General features: G+C 40.9%; 1 protein-coding gene across 6 annotated transcripts; it reads left to right on the top strand.

The window, feature by feature from the left end:
• Positions 1-163: 163 nt before the first annotated feature.
• CEP57L1 (centrosomal protein 57 like 1) lies at positions 164-24,258 on the top strand. Of its 6 annotated transcripts, XM_027814668.2 has the most exons (12): positions 201-280; positions 9,169-9,223; positions 13,209-13,353; positions 15,017-15,193; positions 15,778-15,899; positions 16,316-16,432; positions 16,722-16,799; positions 18,586-18,684; positions 19,402-19,479; positions 19,591-19,820; positions 21,508-21,652; positions 23,755-24,258. In XM_027814668.2, exons 3-12 carry the CDS (start codon positions 13,269-13,271, stop codon positions 23,977-23,979), a joined length of 1,356 nt encoding a protein of 451 aa, XP_027670469.1. In that variant the 5' UTR covers positions 201-280; positions 9,169-9,223; positions 13,209-13,268; the 3' UTR covers positions 23,980-24,258. The 6 variants fall into 6 exon arrangements, with proteins under 6 accessions (XP_014140877.2, XP_027670471.1, XP_055570618.1 ...); XM_014285402.3 differs by lacking the exon at positions 9,169-9,223 and having other exon boundaries at positions 164-280; XM_055714643.1 differs by lacking the exon at positions 16,722-16,799 and having other exon boundaries at positions 200-280.
• The last annotated feature ends 289 nt before the right edge of the window (positions 24,259-24,547 follow it).

Genomic DNA, 24,547 nt, shown 5'->3' with positions numbered 1-24,547 from the left:
GGGCGCGCCCACGAGCCAATCGCTTCTTAGAACTCGGCGCCAGCAGCCCAATCGTGACGGGGAGCGGCGGCGCCCGGAGGGGGTGTTAGGAAGTGTAGCCTGGCCGAAGGGCGGCGCTGCGCGCGCGGGGGAGAACTACGTATCCCGGCAGGCAGCGCGCGGCACGGCCGGGCCGGGCCATGGTGCGCCCGCGCGCAGGGGCCGCCTCTGGCACCGGCACCGGCACTGCCCGCGGGCCCCCGCCCCGCCCCGCCCCGCCGCGGGATGCTGCCGGGGAAGGGTAAGCGAGAGCGCTGCTGCCGTTTCTGCGCTGGGTTTTGCCGGGACGTTGGTTTCTTTGTGTCACGCCCCAACAGGTTGTGTCAAAAGCAGGTGGCGGGCAGAGCCGGGAACGCAGCCATTCCGGTGGGGGTTTACTTCAGAAATGTGGATTGCCGCGAAATGAAGCACGCGTGTGTTTTGAGCAGCTGCAAAGGCTTGTCAGATACACGCTTCAACAGAAGCCTTTGATGTAGCCTAAGTAAACACAGCAGCAGAAAGGAAAAAACAGTCGATGCAAGTGAAATGCAGCCCTCGACGCTTGAAATTAAGGCCGGGGGGGAACCCCTAGAACATGCAAATTGGGCAACATTTTCACAGTCTTTTTATCCAAATTAATCCGTTTGTTTTTTTTTTAAATCTAAATTCTGCTGGAGCCTATAAGCCTGGAGAAGGGAAGGCTCAGGGGGGATTCTTACCCGTGTATATAAAAACCTGAAGAGAGCGTGCGAAGGGGACGCAGCCAGGCTCTGCAGTGGTGCCCAGAGGCAGTGGGCACAGACCAAAACGCAGACGGTTCACTCCAAACATCAGGAAACAGTTCTTCACTTGTAAGGGTGACCAAGCCCTGGCACAGCTGGCCGGGGGGCTTACGAAGTCTCCATCCTCAAGGATACTCAAAAGCCACATGGTCATGGTCCTGGGCAGCTGTCTGTAGGTGGCCCTGCTTGAGCTGGGGGGTTGGACCAGGTGACTATCAGAGGTCCCTTCCAACCTCAAACGTTCTGTGATTAAGTGTGATCTGCTGCCAAATGGGCTGGTCATGCTGTTTCTCTTGCTTTTTCTGCAGGGGAAAAAAAGGCACCTTCTTGGGAAAGTTAATTTTCAGCCAAGTCAGCTCCTTGATCCAATTCACCCCTTGGCAGAGAAGAGGAGAGGGAAACAAGGGCAGAACCACCCATTTGCAGCTGTCACATTAAAGCAATCATAAAACTACAATTCCGAGTATGCTGAAAGGCAAAAGAACGCTTGCAAGTAACTCAGAGACAGGACAGAGAGGGTCCTGCATAATTAGGGTCTGCGTATAGGGTCTTGCATAATTATTTTATGTTTCTTATGTTCACATTTCCCACTCTAAAATTCAGACCTCAAAACTGAAATTAAATGCAGAACAAGCTACTTGCATACCACAGAACGACACAAACCGCTTCTGAGCCCAGAAACAGAGTTTGGGCTGGCTCACCAACAACAGCCATCAACAGTTTTTATTTCTTAAAGAATCTGGTTTCATCATCTGACATTCCTTTTGTTTTCTGGCACTGTTTATCTAAGGCTTGCACAATAAGTGTCATTCTGTCATTACCTGTACCTTTTAAGGAAGACCAATCTCTCTCTGGTTTTTTTTTTGGGTTGATTTTTTTTTTTTTTCCATAAAATCCATTCTACAAGGAGTCTGCATAGCCATTGTTCGGCAGCATGGACAGGCCTGGACTGCTTCGTGCAGCTGCTTCCTCTAGGCCTTTGGCACCCTCATGAACAATATATCTACTGATACCATCACTACCTGTAATAAATGTGAGTCTTGACTTCCCTAAGCACTCAAGGCCTCCACCCATCATAACTGATGGGTTCAAAGAAAGTAATTCTGCCAGTGCCTTTTATGTTGGTTTGTTGTTGTTGTTTTTTACATTAGCTACCACTTCAGCTTCCCATCCCATTCTGTCATCACTCATTATGATCTCCCAGTTTTCCTGTGAGTAGGCATGTCACATATGCTTGCTTTATTTCTATCTAAATTTTGATCTTCAGAAGTTGGATAGATCTCATTGTTCCTATGATAGGCTTGTGCTTGCTGGGTGTCTCTGGCAGTGGCTACATACATCTGAGATCAATGAAGTGAACCAGAGTCAGGACTGAAGTGTTGGTATTAGACTTTGGTACAGCTATATTCCCACACCGAATGCTAAGATTGATTGAAAGTCACAGCACTGCCTTTTATCTTTTAGAAGTTGTTTTTTCCACTGGCTGCAAATGAACCCTGGCTACAGGAAACAGATTGTGAAACTGGCTCCAAGGCCTAAACTTTAGATTTCAGCCCTGTGTTTAATAGATTTTAATGTAGTACTTTGGTAATGGAGATGAAGGTGGCTTTATTTTTTCCAAACCAAATCTCTGCAGTTTTCCGATACCAGGTCAAGCTTCTGTATGTACTGCAAGACATTGTGGAAATCAAGGTCAAAGGCTACCAGTGGAATTAATCAGAGCCTGAAGTTAGGGAAATGTGTTTGTTTGATTTGCGTGTCCACTGACTGAAGTTAATATGCTTGTTTTTGATCCCTAAAGAATGGATAAGAGAAAGGCAGAATTATGAAGGAAACAATCTGGCAACTCATCCAGAATTACAGCATTTGAGTTTTTAAAATGATAAGCTGAAGAAAAACAAATTTGTGGCTTTTTTAAACCTCAGTATTTCCTTCCTTGATGATTTATCAACTTCCTTCTTTTTTTAACTAGATAAGGACTTCTATAGCCATATGCAAATTATATCCAACAGCAGAATTACTTCTTGAAAATACAATACATCGTCATTGTATTCATGTCCTTTCTAAGATATAAGATCTAAATTATATTATATTTACTTTTTAAAGTGTTTTCCAGTTTCTGTATATCACAACAGAGCACTTTACTGCAGAATACACTTAGTTACTGGAGAACTAGTAATAACACAGTAAAACTTGTGCAATTTGGGACGAACTGCTTTTTAAATCAATTCTTTCAGCTGCTTCTATTTACATCTGGATTTGTTGAAGCTTATTTCATTCCAACTAGTAAATACCTAGGATGGGATCACTCTCTTCTAGAAGTTCAGAGGCTACTCCTCTATGGTCTTTGAACCCAGGCACAAGGCTGGTGTTACAGCGAGACTCATGTATCGTCCCAACAGACTGGTCTCAATGACTGAGCAAGCTGCAGTGTAAGGTGTGGGAGAAAATGTGCTGGTTTATTTCTGAGCATGTTTGTACATCTACCATGTGTTCTGGCCTACTGTGGGTTGCATGTGTACATTTGCACCAAACTCTGCCACCCTGCCTTCTTAGAGGTCACAAATGCAGGAGGGATGGGTAAATTAGCCATGGAGGTGCTTCTTCGGAGACCAAGTGTTTCTCACAGAAAGACTATGGAATAGTTTTACGCTGAAGGGTGCGTTGCTTTGAGAAGAGCTGGGCTGTGATGTACCAGAACCACAGGCCACTTAAAGTCCTGCTGCACTTTGCCAGCTCTCTGACTATACTCTATTTAACTGTGTAAATGTAGCCTGAAAGACTAAAGGCTAGACCCTGGAAAGAAACTACGGTTAAACTGAAAATTCAGATCCAAAAAACTCCACTGAGCAGCCACTTGAACTCTGTTAGTCTGTTTCTGGATAGAAATGTCCTGAATTGCCCCAAGCTGGGCATCTTGGCACCTCTCTCCCCGTTGTCCTCACTTGCAGTCTAGGAGGTAGGCAGCACAGCTCCAGGACAGGTCGAGCTGAGGAGAACCTTTCTGAGCTCAACAAGTCATGTTCTTCTGTTATAGCCACAGCTGGCTTCAGTGCCCAGTTGCATTTGGTAGAGTGCTCACCTTCAGTGCAGTGACCCACTGATGACAGAATTGACTTTTACCTCAGGTCAACATCTTGTAACTCCCAGAAGAGTGTCCCAGGTGTTCAGAGGGACTACCAAGTGGAAGGGAAACATTCATCACCTCATCTGTTGAAGTTGTATCCCTATTGGAAAGGATGGCAAATCGGTGACAGTGGTGTGAGCGAGAAGGAGGGAGACACAAGGAGCTGTAGGTGCTTACTCCTGTTTTCTGGTAGCTATTCCCAAGCTAGTGCTATTTTTCATCCAGGAACTATTTATCACAAAAACACATAAATAAAACCCAAGATTCTTTTTTGATGATTAAACTAGATGAGACAGACACGTCCTTGGATTACTCTGTCTTTTGCCTCAGCTGCCTTCTCCCTGTCCTAGACTCTTACGCAGCTTTCTGAACAGGGTTCTAACTTCAAACGAAAAGGTGGTGACTCCCTGTTTCCTTCCTGCTCTTCCTCCTCCCAGTCTAGCATGGTGGTCAGGGATGCAGCATGAATGCTCCCCAGGAACTCCCACTTCCTGGCCAATGCTCTAACCACTGGGTAACAGCATAGAGAAGATGGACACTATTTCCTCCAGCTACACTAAAAGAAAATGAACATTGCTTACTGGGAATTTTTTATCTGCTGACAGACCAATAGGCCTTTTAAACACCTTTGGCAGGCTGTCTGTTAACACAGACCTTGGTGTTTTCCAGTAATAATACAAAGAAAAATGCTGTGACCAGCAGCCACATGAAATGAAGTCACAGACCAGAGAAGCTACAGGGACTCTATTCATTGTTTTAAAGAACAGATTTTGGCACTCACTGCCAGAAGAGCACTCCAGATTCTGAGTCCCAAGAGGACAAAGGTGCCAAGCACCAGGGTGGGACTTCACACACATCTATGTTTATAGTTCCCATGCACACAGCTTTTGTTAGCTCCTCACTGAGCGTGCTGCTTGTTTTGGCTGTATACCTGCACTTCTTTTACAAGCCGGGAATCTAAGCCTGTCATTACCAAACTTGGTATTCAGCCCTGAGGCTGGAAGGCCCACATATCTTGGAACATCAGTCCCTTACTGTCCCATCCCTCTGTGATTTATTAGGGTCACACAGAATAGCAAGAATTTAAGTCAAGTCCCTAGAGATCCACTAAATTACCTTTCAGTCAGAAAATGTGCATCTAGTTTATAGGGGAGAAATGTCTCTTAAATAGTTTATAATCAATTGAAGTTTAATATATGCAATATTGTGCAGGATTTCATAGCATCTTACTCGGATTTTTTTCTGCATCTCTGAAGTCATGCAAGTTTAAATACACAGATTACATGAAACAAGTATTCTGTTGCACGGTTTTGAATGTTGTAAATTTTCCCAGACAACTCAGGGCATAAGTAGTGGTAGACCATTTTTGCATTTCTGAATACTCATTATACCTTATGAATTACAAACTATTTGGCATTAATACTTAGGATATTGTGCCTGTTTGGGATATGCAATATGGATGTGTTAGAGTTACTATGAATATTCTGAGACATGTTAACAGATTATCCTATTTAAAATTATTCTTCAACAAAAAAAGGTCTCTGAGGTAAGATTGAAGGGTTGCTCTGACTTATATCTGCTTGCAATTTTTCTGTATCTTTAAAGACAACTGTTGCTGACAAAAGATGACTTTGGGAATCATTTCTTGCCAGGAGTGAAACTTACCTTTTCCTTGTTAGTTGTTTGGGTTTTTTCTCGCTCTTGTTCTTAGGTTGCCTGATGTACAAATGCAGAATGGAGTTCTTGCTCCTTGCCAGGTGCCTAGTTATCAGCAGCACAGGAATGGCGGGGGGGGGGGGTGGGGGTGGGGGGGGGAAGCAGGAGTGGTAGTAGGTAAAAAGAGACAAATAATTATCCTCTTTGTGTTTCTCTGCTCATCCATGTCATGCTTTTCCAGTTATCTGGCTAAATATCTCCTCCTACACCATCTCCATGCTAGGTTAAAGAATGTTGGATGAAGAGACTGCCACTTTCCCTGAGAAAGTATTGGTAAAAACAGAAGTTTACTTTGAAAATAAATTCCAAGGCAATGGTGGGGACACAATCTGTGTGTTTCATCTGCCTAGAGGGCAAGTTGCAACGTTCAGAACCATCTTTCGATGATCCCATTAAATATTTGAGACATAAAAGGTGAAAATTATCATGTGGTAGAAGTGTTTACTGTGAATGAGTCAGTACCTGCAATAACTATCCCCTACCTCATTGTATTTCTTCACAATGATTGTCATTTCAACCCACTCTTATATTTGCCCCATTTACCCTAATATGTCTTTTCTGTTTTGCATTTGCCCTTCTAATCCCTGATTATTCTGCCTGTGTACAGATACACAGTCTTCTATACTGGAGACAGTTGCCCTTGAAAACCTTCACTTTCCACAACAGCAAAGTCATCTTCTTTTTAATCAAGGGTCAATAGCCAGAGCCAGTAATTTCCTCCTGCCTTCCAATCTGTTGAGACACATGCACTGTGCTTTGCACTTTAGAAAGCTGTGAGAGCAGCTTCCAATCTAATGAGCAAAAGCAGATTTTTGAGGGTGAAGAGAAGTAGTGAAGCTAAGCAAACTACATATGGAAGACAGTGTGACGGCATCAGCAGCAGAAAATAAGTGGGTAGAAAAAGTAACTTTTAAAATTCTTCATGTAGAGTACTGAGGAGAGCACCTTCAGTTTCCACATCAGTATACTAAGAGCAAACAGCATCTGTTGGAACTAAGGATGAAGGGAAGAAACTTGGCAGTTGTTGCTGTGGGGGGGGGGAAATAGCTCTTTTTACTTTGTACAAAACCCTAACTGTTTATGCTAGAAGAGGGAGAAGAAGAAGCATACCAAAGGGAGAAGAGCAAGGAACAAAGCTATAGGATGATGTAAATACAATGAAAAGAGAGGAGATGAGGGAGAAAAAGCAACTATAATATGGGGATGGATGAAAGGAGATGACAAGAGGAACAGAACCATGAGGGAAGCGAGGAGGTATATGAGTGACCACTTACAGTATTGGGGTTTTTGTTGCTTTTTACAAGAAGGTTATCTTTAATTACTTTGGACTGATTAAAGACTTAGAAAGGTAAAAATGCTATATTCCAGGCCAGATGCTTTCTTGCTAACATAGCAATTGTTAGTAGGTAGGGATTTGCAGTCTTACTTCTTTGAATGCTAAGTTCAGTTATCATCTGCTCATACATGTTAAAGCAGTTTGCACCAATTTGATTTCCTCACAAAGTATTGAATATGATTTTATCATGCACTTACGAATGAAGGCCCAATTTAATGAGGAATTAGGTCTGCTGTCCTCGTTGAGGAAAACAGCAAAACTCTTAACATTATGACCCAAGTTTGCTTGATATGCTGTTAGGTTAGCACCAATTACTAAAAAAAGTCTTTAAAAAAATATCTGTTTTTTCTCCTCCTGGTTATTTCTTTGCCTTGTTCACAAAGTGGTTGTGTAACTCAGTCCGTTTGCTTTCTTTTTTGTTCTCTATCTTATCTTCAGCAAATAGGAACTAGAGAAATATTAGTACGAATGCTCAGAAGGTCTGACACCATGAAATAAAAAGCTTAGGAGTGGGGGTTTTTTTCATTAAAATACCAGTTTTCATCATACTTCACAGTACATGCAGTGTCATGGGAAAACACAGAATGTAATTTCCTTTTCTTCCAAGACTGAAAAAAAAATTGTTGTATGAAAGTTCTGTGTAAGACTTTAAATTCAGGAATGAATAGGTTTTGCTACAGTAGTATCAACGAAGAAACCAAGTGCTTAACCTTTGTATATTCAGTTCTGAGACTGTCAGTTTGTATCTCGCAGTTTGTACAGCTCCCATGGATTTCTCTGTGTCAGTTTTCAAAAACCTCCCAAGTTCCTTAATTTCTCTAGTCATTTTATTCAAATTTCAGTCATTCAATTCAATTCAATTCAAATTTTAGTCATTTGTTCTAAACTCATGTAAAGTGGGACTCAACAGAACTTAAAACCATATTGAAATGCTATATTGATTCAGTGAGGTTTCACTTCCTATTAGTTTTGCAGCTGTTACCATTTAATTTCTAACCCACTTAGATTAAAGAAGGACGTGAGTACCCGTTACTTAGATATGTCCTGAGCAAGGTCATATGTTTCAGGCTGATTAAAGCAGTTGTGTCAGGATGCTAGAGACTGGGTGTTCCCAAAACAACAATGCAGTTTGCCTACATTATTTATTTCTTCTTGTCAGTAGAAGGGCTGTTCTTTGTCTGTTGGGAGTAAGGCTGAAAGAGCATTGCAGCACAACTAGTACAGCTGACCAAGCTTTTTCCCTGGTTCTTGAAGGAAAGTGAAAGGAGTAAAAATAGACCAATTTGGATTGTGTCACCAAAATGGCCTCTCACATAACCTTTTGCCAGCAAGGTTTGGCTCAAATAGACAAGCCAGCAGCCAGCATTCTGGGAGTTTCTCGATGTAGCCTGTGTTGGGGTGACTCTTTAAAATTTCTCTTATGTCAAATAAACAGTGAATCATTCTTTGATTCATCTGAGACTGTTTTCAATTTCATGAAGAAAAACCACCATAAATTGTGCATGCCCAGTAGGTCAGGTCAGAAGATAGATATCTTTGTATTTCTTTCTGAAAAGTGCTTTGATCTCTTTTTTCTTTTTCCTCTTTGAAGATGTTCTGACAGCACCTCTTTCTTTGCTTCTAAAAGGTTGCCTGTACAGTAATTTGAATGAACCAGGATCTCTGTGAGGTAACAAACATCAGAGAATTTAGTGTAAGCATCCCTTACATTATCACATTATTCCTTTAGCGTATATCTTTCAGGAAGCTGTTAAGCCAGCATTATTCCCTGAATCTGCTATAGTTCACATGTGGAAAAAGCTTTTCCATATGCTGCTTTACAGTATGGGACACAATTGTGCATGTGGCAAAACAGTTTTGGACTTTTAACTTCATAATAAATTTTCTGAAACTTTTTTAATGACATGGCTAGCAAAGGAGGGGAAGAATGGAAAAGAAGGGAGGAGGAGGAAGTCGTAACTGGTCTTTCTGTAACATTTAGGATTTCAATGTTGTTCGGTAAATCTGCACTGTTGGCATACTTACTTGTAGCTAGATAGCAGTAACAAAAATGTCGATTGATTTTTACAGCAACCCAATCCAGTGCTCTGGCACTCAATGCAGGCCACATCCAGCAAAAATAAACAGTGTAAATCACGTTAGTGCTTACATGACCATGATGAAATGGGCAATTCTCTGTTTGTCTTAAGGTACCAAACTCCAGCTTGATTGCTGTCCTCTGAGCCATGAAAGTCACAGATACAGGTATGGACCTGATGACAGGATTGCTCCCCAACAGGTTCTGTAAAAGCTTGCTCCCAGCCTGCAAGTGATGGTGAGCCAACAGGCAAAAGTGGTCCTGCTAAAGGGAAAAGCTCTGCTCATGCTTGCACCCCAGGGGTGAACACGCTGGCTGCAGCAAGGTAGGAGACAGGCAGTGTAATTACATTAGTGCAGTGCTGTCACAGAGCTAATTTGCTGTGCCTGGCACCATGCAATGTGCACAGCGTTGCAACCATGTGGCATTGCACTCCGGGAGCCTCTTGGCTCAGGCTTGGAGAGAACATAGGTGGCTTGGCCAGGCTGATGGTTAATGGCAAGCCCATGTGTAGCACTAAGTTGCCTCGTGCATGATGCAGGGTATGTATGAACCGGCTACTTTGTGGGTTTCTGTGTGAAATAACACTGGGTACCTGAGCATCACCACTGTGTCCACCGGCACAGGCTGGGTCAGTTCTTGTTAAAAAACCCAAAGGGCTAGTGCTCACTCCAGATGCAGCCTGCACAATGCAAGTGCTTCACCCCACTCACTGCAGTGGTGCAGACTGCTGGGGCAGGAGTGGGGCATTTCTTCCTTCTTACCCTCCCCTCCTCTCAACTGTAACTGGGGTATTTTGTCAGCCTCTGTTTAATATGCATACTTCTCCCTTGGCTGTTCCCCAAACTCAAATGAGTGCATTAATAACCTCAATGAAAGGCTTGTCTAAACAACAGTGTTTTGGCTGCTTTAACGAGTGTTGTTCAAGTGCTAAATCCCCCAGGCCTCGTGGAGTTACATTAGTACAAATATCACCATTTGGGAAGCAATTTCTGCTTTAAAGCACCTCTCTAGGTCTGTGTACCGGTGTCCATGGTACCATGGAATAAAAGAGTGGATGTGGGCTCTCTAATCCTGTTTAAAAAGCGAACCTGTCTGTGATGGTTTTGTAGAAACTTAAATACTTGTGGGGGGAAAAAGCTGATGATAGGACGGTTGACGTCCAAACATATGTCAAGCTACTTAATTATTTCCTGGTAGGTTTCTTGTCCTAGTGGGCTGAAAGTGGTCAGGATGTTTGGTGATGTCTTGCTGGTCTAGAATGACTCAGTCCTTTCCCTGGCCCTTGTCCATGCCTGAGGTCTGCAGTGTCGTAGACATTACTTCTGTACAGGATAGTTGTTATAAACTGTATTTACCTCTGAAGATACTAAAGGACTTGTCTACACCAGAGCACCTCTACGAGAATAACTATGCTGACAGAGCCTCCAAGTGCTATAGCAACCATTCCCTCAACCTACTTCACACAGCCTCCGCGTCTGAGAAAGCTGTGGCAAAGGAAGGCATCCGTAACCATGTCCACAGCAGGGGTTCTGCAAACACAGGTGTCTCAGTTGTGTGGTATTGTATTCCCTGACACCCCTTGCTGAGCCTGTGCTCTTAGGAGCAGCTTGGGGAGCTTCCCCCTCCAGCTGCAGGGTGTGTATTACCCTCTGCTGTGCTGGCAAATTGTGGGTTTTCATGCTGAAGCCCACACTGCATTAGCTGGATCACCATCACTGGGCTGGTGAGCTGGTCTCTCCTCTTTCACCTTCCCCTGACTTTACTTGCAGAACTAAAGGGCTTTTACTTTCCACTTGTGTCCCCTGCATCCCCCCTGCTTTGTGTTACTGAACTCGACCACAAACTCTCATATATTCTGGACCTTTATTCCCTCCCCCTCTTGTTCATTATTTGCTTCAGATCACCCCACCCTCCTTACAACTGTCCACAGATCTGTCTCCTTGGAAACAGCAGAACTTGTTTATGTGAAAGTAATAAGGAAACTAATCGATGTGTAGCAGCTGCAGGCATACGAGGGAGCCATGTTCCACTGGAGTACATCGGAAAAGTGAATCTCTGCTTATGCTGCCTGCCAAAAGGTTAGATGATGTGAGCAAAACCCACCTTCTTCCTCTGGAGTTTCCAAAGTTGCCTTCCTCTGTTCACAGCAGTAGTGGGAAGCTTTTTGTGTGTGCATATGCCTGTTTTTATGGACCTTTTTTGCTAGTCTTTTTCATCACCAACATGTAGAGGTTGAGAAGCAATGGGAAAATTGGTAAGTCTTGCTTATTTCTTCTGTTGTGGAATACTGCGCTGGTGCATCATGCCATGCCAGGCCCATCTCTTGTCTCGGCCCTGACCCCCCATGCAGCCACAGGACTTTCCCATCCGTATCTTGAGTTTTCTGCTGCTCCCTGCTTTCTGCCCTTCACTGCCACTGCCCCTTGTGCTGTTGGAAATGGTGCATATGACTGGCCAGCTGCTACAGGCAGTCAGGTGTCCCTGCAGGGTGTTTCCCAGTGCTCCAGGATGGAGCTGTGCAAGCGTATAGACAGCTTGTGTGGCCATAAATGTGGCACGGTCACCGGGTGGAACCTCTTGCCAGAGACAGTGGTATGCCTAGCCGCCCATGGCTTCCAACTCAGTGCCAGGACCTTGTGGCCTGGACTCAGGCAGAATGGTGGCAGGGCCCCATGGGGAACTCTCCAGAAAAGCAAGGGTAGCCTGGCAGGTCCCCTTTTGCAGGTCTGGGGGAGCTGTGCCACTGCCAGGGGGGCCGTGTCAGTGCTGGGGGTCTGCCTTGGACTGTGGGATCTGCCCTGGGGGTGTTAGCACACAAAAGCAGCGGTGTCCGGGAGGCCCTGATCGAGCAAGCCCTGGCGAATAAATGCTGGTGTTGACATCTCCATGATGACAACTTGGAGGAGGAAGGAAGTATTTCCACGTACCTTTGGTTTACTGCATCTCTTGAAGAGGAGGTGTGGATGGATGATGATTTTTTTATTTTATACGGCTTCTGAAACGGTGCTGGAAGATCTGTTCCTGGAAACTTTTTCCATTACTGAAAACTTTCTTCCCCGCCCACCTGGTATGAATGGCTTTTCCTGGGGTGTGCTTCATCAGCAGGTTCCAGTCTTGGTTTGGGTTTCTTCCTCCTGATACTAGATAACCTCTTTTGGGTGACTTTCTTGGGAACTAGGGTCTGTGAATAGCCCAGCCCAAGCAGGAAGCCTGTTCCAGTTGCAAGCTTTGTATTTTAAACTCCAGTGATACCATAATCATCATGTGGTTAAACTTTCAAATAAGCTGTTCTTCTATCAGCTGAAGCTGTATATACTTTTAAATTCTTACATGGCATCAAGTGAAATGCTTGGTGATTTAAAACTTGCATGTGTTTTAAAACAGTGTGATGTAAAACTTGCTTTAACTTCCTAGAGGTTGCGTTGGACTAAACCACTTTCTGCAAGCTTCACTGCCCATGTCTTGAGTATCATGGACAAGAAAATGATTATTTGACAAGGTGTAATCTTCAAATGTACTTCTAGTAAAATAAAGAAAGGGTAGAGTGGAAAGGGAGTGGAGAAACAGGAGTTAATACATATACTTAATAATAAGAGGAATGCTAGGGTTATTACATATTAAATAACTTTCTGTTATCTCAACAGTAAATATGGAGAACTATATCTTTATTATGTAATAAAGCCACATGTAAAAAAAATAGGCAGGAGAGCACTAAGGAGGCTGCAAAATGAAAATAGGCTGTAAAATTTGGAATGCTTGCTCTGCAAGGAGCACTGAGAGGCAGACGCTGAAGTCCATAAATTACATAATAGAAAATATTGTCAATCCTTGGCTTTTCAAAGTACACAAATCAGCATAAATTATTAGAAAGCACCAAGAAAAATCTTAGAAAATTTTGGGTGTTCAAAGAGAGCTATGTTTAGTGTTTCAACACTACGTTGTTTTCAAAACAACGCTTTTCAGTTGTTTTGGCATTGCATTAAAATACAGGATTCATCTGGGGGTGTGTGGAGTTTTTTTAATTATTATTTTGGTGCACATAATCTGTTTTGATATAAACAGAGCCAGGGACAGCCCAGTTACTTACTTTGAAAACTGTTAGATAGTCTGTTATAGAGCTAATAGCATTAAATAGCTCTTTTTTTGTAGGCTGTGGATTTTGAATCAAAGAACAGTTTCATAGGAAGCTTTCTTCAGCCACCAGATAAGATGCTTCCTGCAGCCTTTGCTTATACAGAATCAAAGAAGTTGGCAGCTGTTGGTGGTGACAGGCCTTCTATCCCCAATAACCAAGGTAAAGCCAAAATTTCTCCTTAAAGTGGTCTTTTTAATTGTTCCACATGAAATCTCTTGAGCAAACTCCTATTCTGTTTTACTCAGTTCAATGACTTGCTGTGCTTATCAGACTGACATTGAGACAGGATGTATATGTGTCCTGAGGGAGTAGTCTCCCTGAAGTCATACGTCTGGAATGGAAACTGCTGCAACTCTTCTAACATCCTCATAAACTTCGGCTTTGAAAATTGTTTAACTTAAAATCGTCAAACTTCCTCTAAAAGCAAAGGAGAATGCTTCAAACTCAGCAGAAGCAGTTCATGACTTTAAATACAGAGTATAAAAAGATCGTTGGTATGGTACACTGAGTTGGAATTGGCTTTGCATAGTGCTGTTCAACTCCCTCTAGCTTAAAATCACTTCTGAGGTTTTTTGTGTGATAGGATTCCTTGGGAAAGCTTTAGAATAATGCAGACTCTCAGGAGAGAGCAGAATGAAAGTTACTCTGTATGAAATATGGGTCCGGTGTGGTCGTTGTGTGCCTTAATGTGGAGCTCCCAGGGCAACTGCTTGGTGGCTTAGCATATCTGGAAAGCTCAGTGAATCACAAGGATTCCATACTTGGATTTACTACAGTGGACAACTTTGCAATATTGCACAGGCACAACCTATGGGTGTGCATGTGATCATTGCTCTTCACCTGAAGAATCTGTGACTTCATAGTAATCTTTTGTCATACAGTTTGGTCTTCTTTGATTAAAATGTGCAGTTTAATGTTATGCAGCTAAGTATTTAAGTAAGGAAATGTTTGACATGCCATTAGAAAGATGGAAGAAGTGGTCCCACTTTGTTTGTTTGTTTATTTTATTCTAATGGGGCTATGATAAGCTGATGAGAGTTGCTATGGAGCTAGCAATATTTGCTGGGCATTCCTTTACTGAGAGAATTGGTATAGGGAAACTATCAAGGCCTATAAAGTGTCAGAAAATAAGCTTGACTTGTTACAAAACATGTCTTAAACTTCCATGGGTGTGTATACTTTTTGGAGAGCTAGTAGGCTTTTCCTTGTAGCTGAAATTGCAGCTTTTACTTCTGTCATAATTTTGACACATACTGATTTGAGGCTAAAAGCAAAATCTTGCAGACTTGTTTCTATGGTTAAAGAATCATCAAATACAAGAAACTAGACACTGTGTGATCACCTTTTGAAACAATAATGTTTTTAAAATGCACTCTCTACTAAAATGTCCCTTTGTATCTGATTTCCCCCCTGTCCTGAGTCTGGTTTGTTTGTTTTTATTTTCAATCTCTCCACATCAGTTTTGTTAATGAAAACTTGTGACCTCACTCGGATACCTGTGTTACCTGCTTCTGTGTAAGCAGAAGTCTCAGGGTTTCTTATGCTCAATTTGCCACAATATCTTCGTGCTTGCTAACATTTAGAGCGAAAATAATTTTGCTCATAGGACCTGTGCTTTGTACCTTGGTTATGCAGTAAACATGTTCATTTTCTCCCAGATATGTTCGGTATGTATTTGTGTACTGCTGGGGAATATAATTAATTTCGGGAATAGTCCTAGGAAAAAAATTTAGGTAGTATTTTGCTGGTTTAAGTGCTTTGTAAAAATAATAATAATAGGAATATTCATTACTTAAGGTGTAACTGTTGCGTTGTTTGCTAGCTGTGGTGGCAGCCCTGAAAACTCTTCAAGAAAAGATCCGCCATCTAGAGTTGGAGAGGTCACAGGCTGAAGATCATCTGTGCAGCCTCTCCATAGCAGTGGCTCAGTATAAGGCCTTGGAGAATGAATCCTACAAAAAGAACACAGCACATCAAGAACTGATGCAACAGAGGAAAGGTACTTCTCTTGAGTGCTAAGGTGTAGCCACAGCAACTCCAAGAGTTGCATCATCCAGGGAGTGTTTGTTTTGACAAACTGCTAATTAATGCACCCCCTTTCCTTTTTTGCTTCAGAATTGGGGAGGGGCAGGAGCTTGGTAATTGTGGATCAAGTTGAGATCTTTTTTACTTACATTAAGCAAGTATTGCATAACGCATGCAGTTATTTTAAAGAATAAGCAGTTTTCAGGTGGTGTGTTTTAACTCCTATAATAAGCAAGCAGCAGCTTATGTGTGTAACACTACTAGCTTGAGAAAAGTGAGGGGAAGGGAAGAAACCAGATTCTGGATAGATATTTGCTGATGTAAATCAAGAGCAACTGCAGTGCTCATGCCTTTGGAATTCAAATCAGGGACTAGCTCTGGAAAAACATTTTGATTCTCATGTCATATATAAAACATTTTTTTACCACATGACTTGTTCAGACTAAGAAAACTTTTTTTGCATGTTTTGAAGACAGAGAATTCCTCAATGAGGAGACATTGTATAACTAAATGTGTAACTGTCATTGCTATACTGAATGTCTTTGTTTCTCTCTGTAGATTTAAGTGTGCAGTTAAATGCAGCACAATCCCGCTGCTCCCTGCTGGAGAAACAGCTGGATTACATGAGAAAAATGGTTTCCAGTGCGGAACTGGAAAAGAAAATGGTTTTAGAACAACAGGTGAAGCCCCTTAGCATACTGACAAAGTAGTGATACAGTTAAAAAGCATAGAAATGTGTAAAATCTGAGCTTTTTAATGGCCATTATTTTTCCTCATCCTTGCTCAGGGTGGTAGCAAATGGAAGTAATTTACTGTCTGACTAGCTGATGACAACTGTTCAGTGAATTGTATGAAAAAACTCCCTAGGTGGGACTTCTAATGAGCAAACCCATGCTAATACTTGCACATTTGGTAGACAAAAAGGCTGCTGGAAACTTAAGTCTTCTTTGTCTGCCTGGTATTTTTCATCACTTTGCAATTTAAAAAGTATGAAATTTAAACTAGTTAAACACCTTTACTGTAGTGTGTTTGGTTTTTTGCTGTCTGCAATAACTTCAGTCGGCTGCCAACTCCATTCTTGCTTACTTTTTTCCAGACCCAGCTTCAGAAAGGGGAAGATCAGAACTGGTTGGAACTGCGTGCAAAACTTGAAAAGCTTGAAATGCTAGAAAAAGAGTGTCTTAAACTTACTGCTACTCAGAGAACTGCAGAAGTAAGCACACATGGAATGACAGTCTGAAAGTCATTCATTTGAAATTATTTGTATGGCATATTGTTAGTAATACTAAGTTTTGCAAAAGTTTCCTCTGTTGAAGCTAAGATCATAAAGCATACCTGACTGAATGTCACCTTGGCTTCATTTGCATGTCTTTTTTTCAGTCTGGCCTTTAAAAATTCCTTCAGTCCTGTTTTATCCCAGATTACAATTGCAAGCTAATTCAGAGTTCTGATCCATCCTGGCAAACTGAAGTGTGACTAATCATTCTTGCCTTCAAATTCAGAACAAGATCAAACACTTAGAAGAAAAGCTTTGTAAGGAAGAGCAGCAGCGTAAGCTAATGCAAGACAAAACTGCTCAGGTAGACTGAAAAGGTTTTATTTTATCTTATTTTTTGTGACTGAAGAAAGATACTCTCTCTGTCTAAAATACCCTTCTCTTAATTACATTTAAACTCCACATGTTTATTACCTAGGGAAAACTCCTGGAATACTACCTAGACCAGTTATAAATTACAGAAGTAGAAAGCTTACTAGGCATATTGCCTATCTCAATCAAGATTCCACTTTGTTTTGTATTAATGATACAGTTCATCAGCCTCAAAGCTGCTATCAGAGGTCTGGGTAGAAGATGAGTTTCTAGAGAATCTGCAACTAAATCAGATAAATTACAGTAACTAGAAAGTGGTTATATAAGAAATCTTGTACCCCAAATAAGGTTGGTTTTTGTGTTTGTTTTCCTCTTTTTGTTAAGATCTACTGAAATCTAATATATTGGACTATACTTGGAAAAGTCTTTGATCAGTGATACTGTTACACTGTTCATTAAGTGCGAACTTGAATAATTCATTATTCTGCGAAGCCATAATCAGTCTGTTGGGCCACCATCCATCTGAGAGAGGAATGTTTTCCAAAGACAGCAAAATCAAAAAAACCTTTTTGTTAAAGGGGCAGAGTAATGGTGTTCCAAACTTCGCTTTGCTGAGAAGTAGCAGTCATTTTGAAAGAGAGCAGTTGTGCTGGCATCCCCTTGGGGTGGGGTGAGGGGATGCAGAGCTGAAGAATAATACTGAAAGAACCTAACCATAAGTGAAGCTGAGAGCTTAAATTAATTCATCGTTGCTGTCAGGTTTTATACCTCATCCAAGGATGAGGATTTTCATCATTCCAGGAAGCCTGAAATAACATGCAGATTGTAGGCCAGGTATCATCTCCAGAATCCAGCAGAATGACACAGTCGATGGCAGGTTTTTGGGTTTCTTGCTTAAACTGCTTGCTGCTGCAGAGCAGAAAGCCTAGCAGGGAGATAATAGAATATCTATTATATTATTATAAATAATATTATTTATTTAAATAATAATTATTATTCTAAAATAAAATTTCTTTCTTCTGAGAAACATAGTAAGAATGACTTTCCCAAAGCAGGTAGTTGCTCAAGAAAGGACTTGGATGTAGTAAACTGAATCCTGAACTAGTATTAATACCATCTCAGTTCACTGCAGGATGGGTTTAGGTCTATTGGATCTAGGTTGGGAAATAGAGGGTGTGGGGTGGTTCACTTCCCTTTGATGACAGAAAAGCCAGAATAATCTCACTTTTGCGATGGACCTCCAGCATTGTTTAGCCGAAACTGTTACGCATGCCAAAACAAAGTCCTTGTCCTATGTTTAATTGGGAATGGCTATTATCCTGTTTATCATGAGCTTTTATATCAGCTTTGAACTACAGAGCAATCTGATGATTATCCAGTAGGTTTGACCTCAATGTTACACAGACAGGCTCAGTTCTCTCTGCCCCAGATTGTAAGATCCAAATGTTCATGTTCCTTGGATTTTATGATCAGATCCCCAGCATGCGGCAGGATTGGCTTATCTCAGTTGCTGGTTGTCACAGTGGAAAAATACAGCTGCTGCAGCTGAATATGAAAATGAGGACTTCTAAGACAGAGCTGCAAGATCTGCCTGATAACCTGGCATCCTAGTAATCTGTTCCGGTTTTAAGTGTAGCTTACGCTTTCCAAGCAGGGCAGTTGATAGTGCCCTTAACTGGTTCTCATCCATGCATGAAAGAGGGTATTAATTAAATCATGCAATTTCATACTTCTAATATTACATTATATGGTTGGGGGTTTTTTGCTTATTCCCACAGCTTCAAACAGGATTTGAGATAAACAAAATTTTGATGTCGTCAGTAATGTCTCAAAATGAACCTAAAAAAGAAAATGTGAAGAAGAAAAAAACTAAGAAGGTAACATGAAAGTTTTTATTAGCATATTGTTGCTGATAGCATCTGCCTTGCACAGAGGCATTTGGAATTTGTGACAAAGGGTGATCTAAGAGGCACTTGGTTTGTCTGCTGCGCTTTACTCCATTTTCAAAAGTGACAAAAAGTGTTGAATACCTCTTTGGTTTTTGGTAATTAAAACGGTGCTAGAGCTGGTAACACCTCACTGGAAAACTTAACCTTACCAGCATGACAATAACCTCTGTTACAGTCTTACTGTCATATCCCCCTCCATATCCTCTCTTAGCTGTCTTTCAGTTTATATGTCAAAATTAGTTTCCAAAGAAATTTTAGGCACCTTAAGATAGTGTGTTTTGGGGGGATTGTTGAAATCAAGAGAATTCATTTTGCAACACATGTTACAGGTCAATCAAAATTGTGCAACTGTGGTTTTTCAGACTTAAGCAAGCAATGTTCAGTTTCTTTAATGTCAACCTAATTGTCAAGCTATCTGCTAAATGCAGCTGGAATAAAATTTGCTTGTCTTGACTGTTGGAAATCCTACTTCTTCTACATTCAGGAAAGAAACTTTTTTTTAAACCACTGAGGAAACTGAGGTGATGCATTACACTGCTTCTTTATTTGAATTTTACTTATTAAAAAAAAAAAAAAAAGTTTAAGATTGTGCTGTTGGGTCAGCAGATTGGAATTTCTTGTCTTACTTTTTCTGTCTTATGGCAGAGAAATCCTACAATGAAGAAAATCCACTTTTCACAATTACATGTAAAGGCTGGTGAACTACCTTTTGTGGCTGGGAAGGTGAGTGAAACCAGATGTTCTTGCTAAATTGGCATCTACAGTCGCATGAATAAGTCTCTTTATTGTAATTGTTAATCATTTCTGTAAACTATTTAATAATCCTGCTTTAAGTCTGTCAGCTCCAGCCATTCTGTTAGCGCAAACGTACAAAGTGTATTGCATATTATGAAGCATCGGAATCCACATATCTCATCACGAAGACAAGGAGGAACTACACCAGGAATTTTAGGACGCAGTGCACTTTCAAAATCTGTATCCTCTTGTTCCACATCACCTACTGCCACCGGAAGTCTTTCGGACGTTCTGTTGGCCATACAAGATGAGCTGGGCCAAATGAGCTTGTGAGTACTAATCCCTGGTGTTATGAGTAAAAGTGACTTCAGTGAAGCCCTGTGGAACTACAGGTGTGCTATAGTTGAACCGAGCCTGTTTTAAGTGTAGGACTACTTGTTGGCAGAATGGCCTGAGCAGGTCTGACTTGTAGGATTTTTCTCATTCAAAAAATTCTGTCCTGGTGTTTAACTGATCTTGTGAGCAAGCAACATATTTCAGCTGGGTTTTTCTGCTTCCACATCCTCTACTTAACTGGGCTGCTACTGAAGTAACAGCTGCAGCAAATGAAAAATCTTTTAGGCCTATGCTTTTTAGAAATTTTAAACATATTCTGAGGTCTGCAGAGTAGACCAAGAATGTTCTCCTGGGGAAGACTGCAAAGGTGCTGTTAGCACTGAGTAGGCCTGCAGCATGCAGTCAGTCTGGGTGGTAGAATACATTAGTACAGCTGTGGCATAGTCCTGTTACAACATCTAGCCTATTCCTTTGTACTCATTTTTTCTGTGTTCTCTCTCTACATGCATGCCTGATGGGTCTTTGTGCTGAGACAGCCTGGTGTTCATACCCTTTCCTTGTTGACAGCAGAACTTGCCAGTCCTGTAAGGGGGTTGTGAAAGAGGGACAGTCTCCTGCCAGAAAAGGGGCAGGGTGTGGAAGAAGCTAACGCATTAGATGGGAGTGTATGTATCTTTCTAACCATGCAAGTAAATGTGGATTACAACTTGTGTTCTCAGGCATCTTCCCATTAATGCAAGCTTGTAGAACTGTGGGCCAAAGCTACGTAGCTGGTCATAGTAGACATGTTGACATGAGCTGTGGTTTGAACAGAGGAGGATGTGTTGGTTAAACCAGTTAGGATTTTGACACTGATTTGAAATCCTTGATGTGGCAAAACTTAAACGGGCAACCAATGCCTTCTTCAGAAAGCAATGTTTGGCTTACTCATGGCAATTCAAGGACAGGCTTTATTTTTTTTTAATAGCAACAAACAGTTGCTCCAATGAAACTGTCAAGGAGCAGCAGTTACTCAGAAGTCAGAAAAGAAGCCAACCTTTGTAAAGAGATTATTTATATATATATATCTCATATAAATATTATTTATGTATATATATTTTTTAAATATATATAGAACAAGGTCTCTGTTTTTGACTAGTTCAGATATCTAGGTATCAAGTATATCTACACAATTTATTTTGGTTAAGCTGGTTAATTTAATTAACCAGCACACTTCGCTGCAAATCTTTTTGAGTAGAATATTTTAATTTGCATAATCTGTCAGAAAAACTGTAATTTAAAGGTACTAGTCTAAACAATACTTTTCGGTATTACACTAAGCTTTCAAAGTCTGCACTAAACTGGGCAGGAAGTGAAAATACCATACTGCATAGCTGCTGTTCGCTTTACAAATTCTCATTTTGCACACTATTACGCATGTAGTTGTTATGACTGTGGCAAGAGGGAGGAATAAGATGCACATTAGCTACAAATTTGGAGAAGATCAGACCCACCAGAAAAACATACCTTTTCTAGGGTGTTTATATTACAGATTAATGCATATTGTGTGAGAGGGTAAATAATGCTAAATTGCTATACTCTCGACAAAATGGCTAGCAACTCCTTCAATACACTGAAAGTACTGAAAGAAATCCTAGACTAGATCATGAATACTTAGTGTGCCATTCTTGTCTTTAATAGTGAGCAGCAAGGACTTCTGAAACAGATAGAGGAGACTCAAGACTCCAAAGTTCGTGAAGACCTAGAAAAGGACCTGGATTGCCTTGTGAAACAAATGGAGATTAAAGGAGAACAAATATCCAAGCTGAAAAAGCATCAGGCTACTGTAAGAATAAAACGAAAACTCTCTAGCTAGTAACACACTAGTCGAAAAGCTGCCACAACTCTGCCTCCTGTTGTCATTAACTAGAATGTCACTGGATTGCTTAAGCCAGGATGTTCCAGTATAGGTGATTATAATTAGGCGGCTAGTTCGGTGTTATTGCCTCCAATTCCTTCTTTTGATCAAGAAAAAGTGCTTACAGCTGGTAGCTCGAAATGTACGCTAGTAGGGAAGCTTCCTGCCCCGGGGCAGTTCTGCAATACAGAGCTGGGTTGCTCAGTCTGTCACATCTGTTAGCTGTGTTAAGACTGTTGGGATTTCGTTCCTTTGTGTCCTGTCCCTCTGGGGAATGAGAAAATAGAAGCTATAAATCCTGTATAGACTGGATTAAATGTCTTTTGTGTTACTGAAATATTAAAACTTTTTATTAGCCAAATAGTCTGTTGACCACAGCTTCTCCAATATCAGTCAGACAAGCCTTTCAGTTTTGTGTAACCCCAAACCCATACACATTCAGTGTCAGTATGTTTTAGAGCCATAGGTAACAGCTTTTCATACATGCCCATATAAGATCACTCTTCTTATGTGATCTTATAAGATGAACGGCTTAACCCTTTTGTAGCAATTTGGTCTGGAACATATGATAAAAAATGCAATCCATAGTTCTGTCTGATAGTTTGCTGTTCTTCCATCTTACGTTTCAGAATGAACAGACTTACCTAAGAACCTTGCTTATACAGGAAACAAAACAAAACTCCATGTGAGACCTTATGGAAGGGGGAGGTGATAGTTTATTCATGTTCATTCTGTGATAGATTTTACTCACTCAAAGCTTTTATTGTCCATGTAATTGCAAGCACAAAGATGGTTATGTCAAAGTAGAATTGTCAGAGTTACATGTTAGCAATATGGACAAAGGACATTGACTGTTGAGTCCTCACTGCCTCTCTTGGCAACATCAACAATTACGATGTTATTCCTTGCCTCAGAATCTTGCTGACTTCATCCTCCAGGAACCTGAGACAAGGGACAACAAATGCACCTTTGTTCCTTCCTTTTGCATATCTTTATGGCTACAGTCTGCCTTCATTTTGGGATGATGAGAGGAGGAATAACACAATGGGGTGGTGCAACCTTGTTGTCATCCTTGCCTATTATCAGGGTGCAGATCTGCTGGCAAGTCATGTGTGCTCTGGAACAGCCTTATCAGAGCACACGCCTTAGGGTCATGATGTAAATAGCACATTCTTTGTGTTTGTTTGATTACTGTCCATCATGCCCTGGTTATCAATACAGGCCACTCCTGTAACACTTGGCCTATATGTTTTTTTTCCTGGCACACAGTTATTTCTGTGTGCATTTTGTACAGATCAGTCTTAATATTTCTGATGCATATTTCAGCTTTTAGAACCTATCATAATAAAAATGCTGTAGTCATCTCTGTGTTTCACAGTTAATAATATGTTCTAGAATGCAATTAAAGTTAATTATTTTTAGAAATGGACTTAAAGCCTAAACTGGCATATGGAATGCTTCCAGCCTAATTTTATCTTTGGGAGTGACCTTTTCATGCCAAGTGCAAGTCAAGTCCTATTATCTGACATTTAAAAAACTGTTCTGTAGCAGTCAATCCTATTTAATCTGTTTTCCAATTTTGTTATGAGGCTTCAGAGTAACCTGCGTGAATAGAGTAGCTGATAATATACAATATACATCTTATAGGTTTGTTGGGATTTTTTTGTTTGTTAGGGTAGTACAAGCTGAAATGGAGAAAGACCATTGTAAATATAATTTGGTAACAGATAATATTCTGTCTCTCTCAAGTAAACAGTTTTACCTTAGGGTGTGATGGGGTTCAGCGGCCTATTGAGTGTGGGTGAGGTCAGTTTTCTGTAATGCTTTCTGTGTTGACAAGGTCACTTTTCTGTAGTGCTTTCAGTTACAGCAAGACAACTATGTGCAAGATTAGTAGATCTGAACTTCTTTTTTTTTTTTTAATATCTGTTAGATATCTTTAGTTTGGAGTTTGGTAGAAGTCCAGTGAGCTCTACATCTGTAGGTCTTCCGAGTATGTAACATTCTTAATTAGTAATCTTTCTTCCTAGGTGCAGAAATTAAAGAGAAAAACTCAGAAATTGAAGCAAGGGGCAGCTCATATCAGACTAAAGTGTGGTGACCAAAAGGAAGCAAAGGAGATTGCAGTCACTGTAAAGGAAAGTATGTCTAAATCTTGTCCTGGACAGAAAAGCAGAAGCTCTCTTCAGTTGCTAAAAAATGTGCGGAAACTTCAGTCAACACTGAAAAATGATGATATAATGTGGGAACAATAGTTCTAAAGTTTACTGTGTTAGAAGTTTCTGAAGTCTGACAGCTAGTACATTTTTAATTTCACAAAATACTTTTAAAAAATAAAATAGGTATAGCATAGATATAGACGTTCTAAACTGCCCACTCATTAGTAGGTCAGTTTGTTCACCTCAGAATTAACTTTTATGTAGGGTACCTGTAATTCAACTACAATGACTTGTAATAAAGTGTTTTGATGGATTAATGAAATGCTTACTTGTTAACTTGTCAAATAAAATTTTATAGCTTTTTAACATTTAAAATAGTATGCAATCTTTGGTGTTCTGTTCCCCCTGCTGCCAAGAAGATACTTGAAGCTTGCTTTTCCAGAATTACTTGGGCTAGTGCTTCTGTTCAAATAAAAACAGTGCTTTTCCTTTTCTCTAATAAGTGGAGATTCAGATCATTGCAACTGAGGCAAAAGAAGCGGTATTATCTCTTATTTATATACATTTTCATTTTATTATTATTATTATTACTCTGTAAGCTTTAATGAAGAGTATTGGCAATATGCCCCCTTAGTATTAGGGACAGCTAGAGACTGCAAGCACA

This window comes from Falco cherrug, chromosome 6 (assembly GCF_023634085.1).
Source record: "Falco cherrug isolate bFalChe1 chromosome 6, bFalChe1.pri, whole genome shotgun sequence".
NCBI lineage: Eukaryota > Metazoa > Chordata > Aves > Falconiformes > Falconidae > Falco > Falco cherrug.
This window is presented reverse-complemented; position numbering and strand designations above follow the sequence as displayed.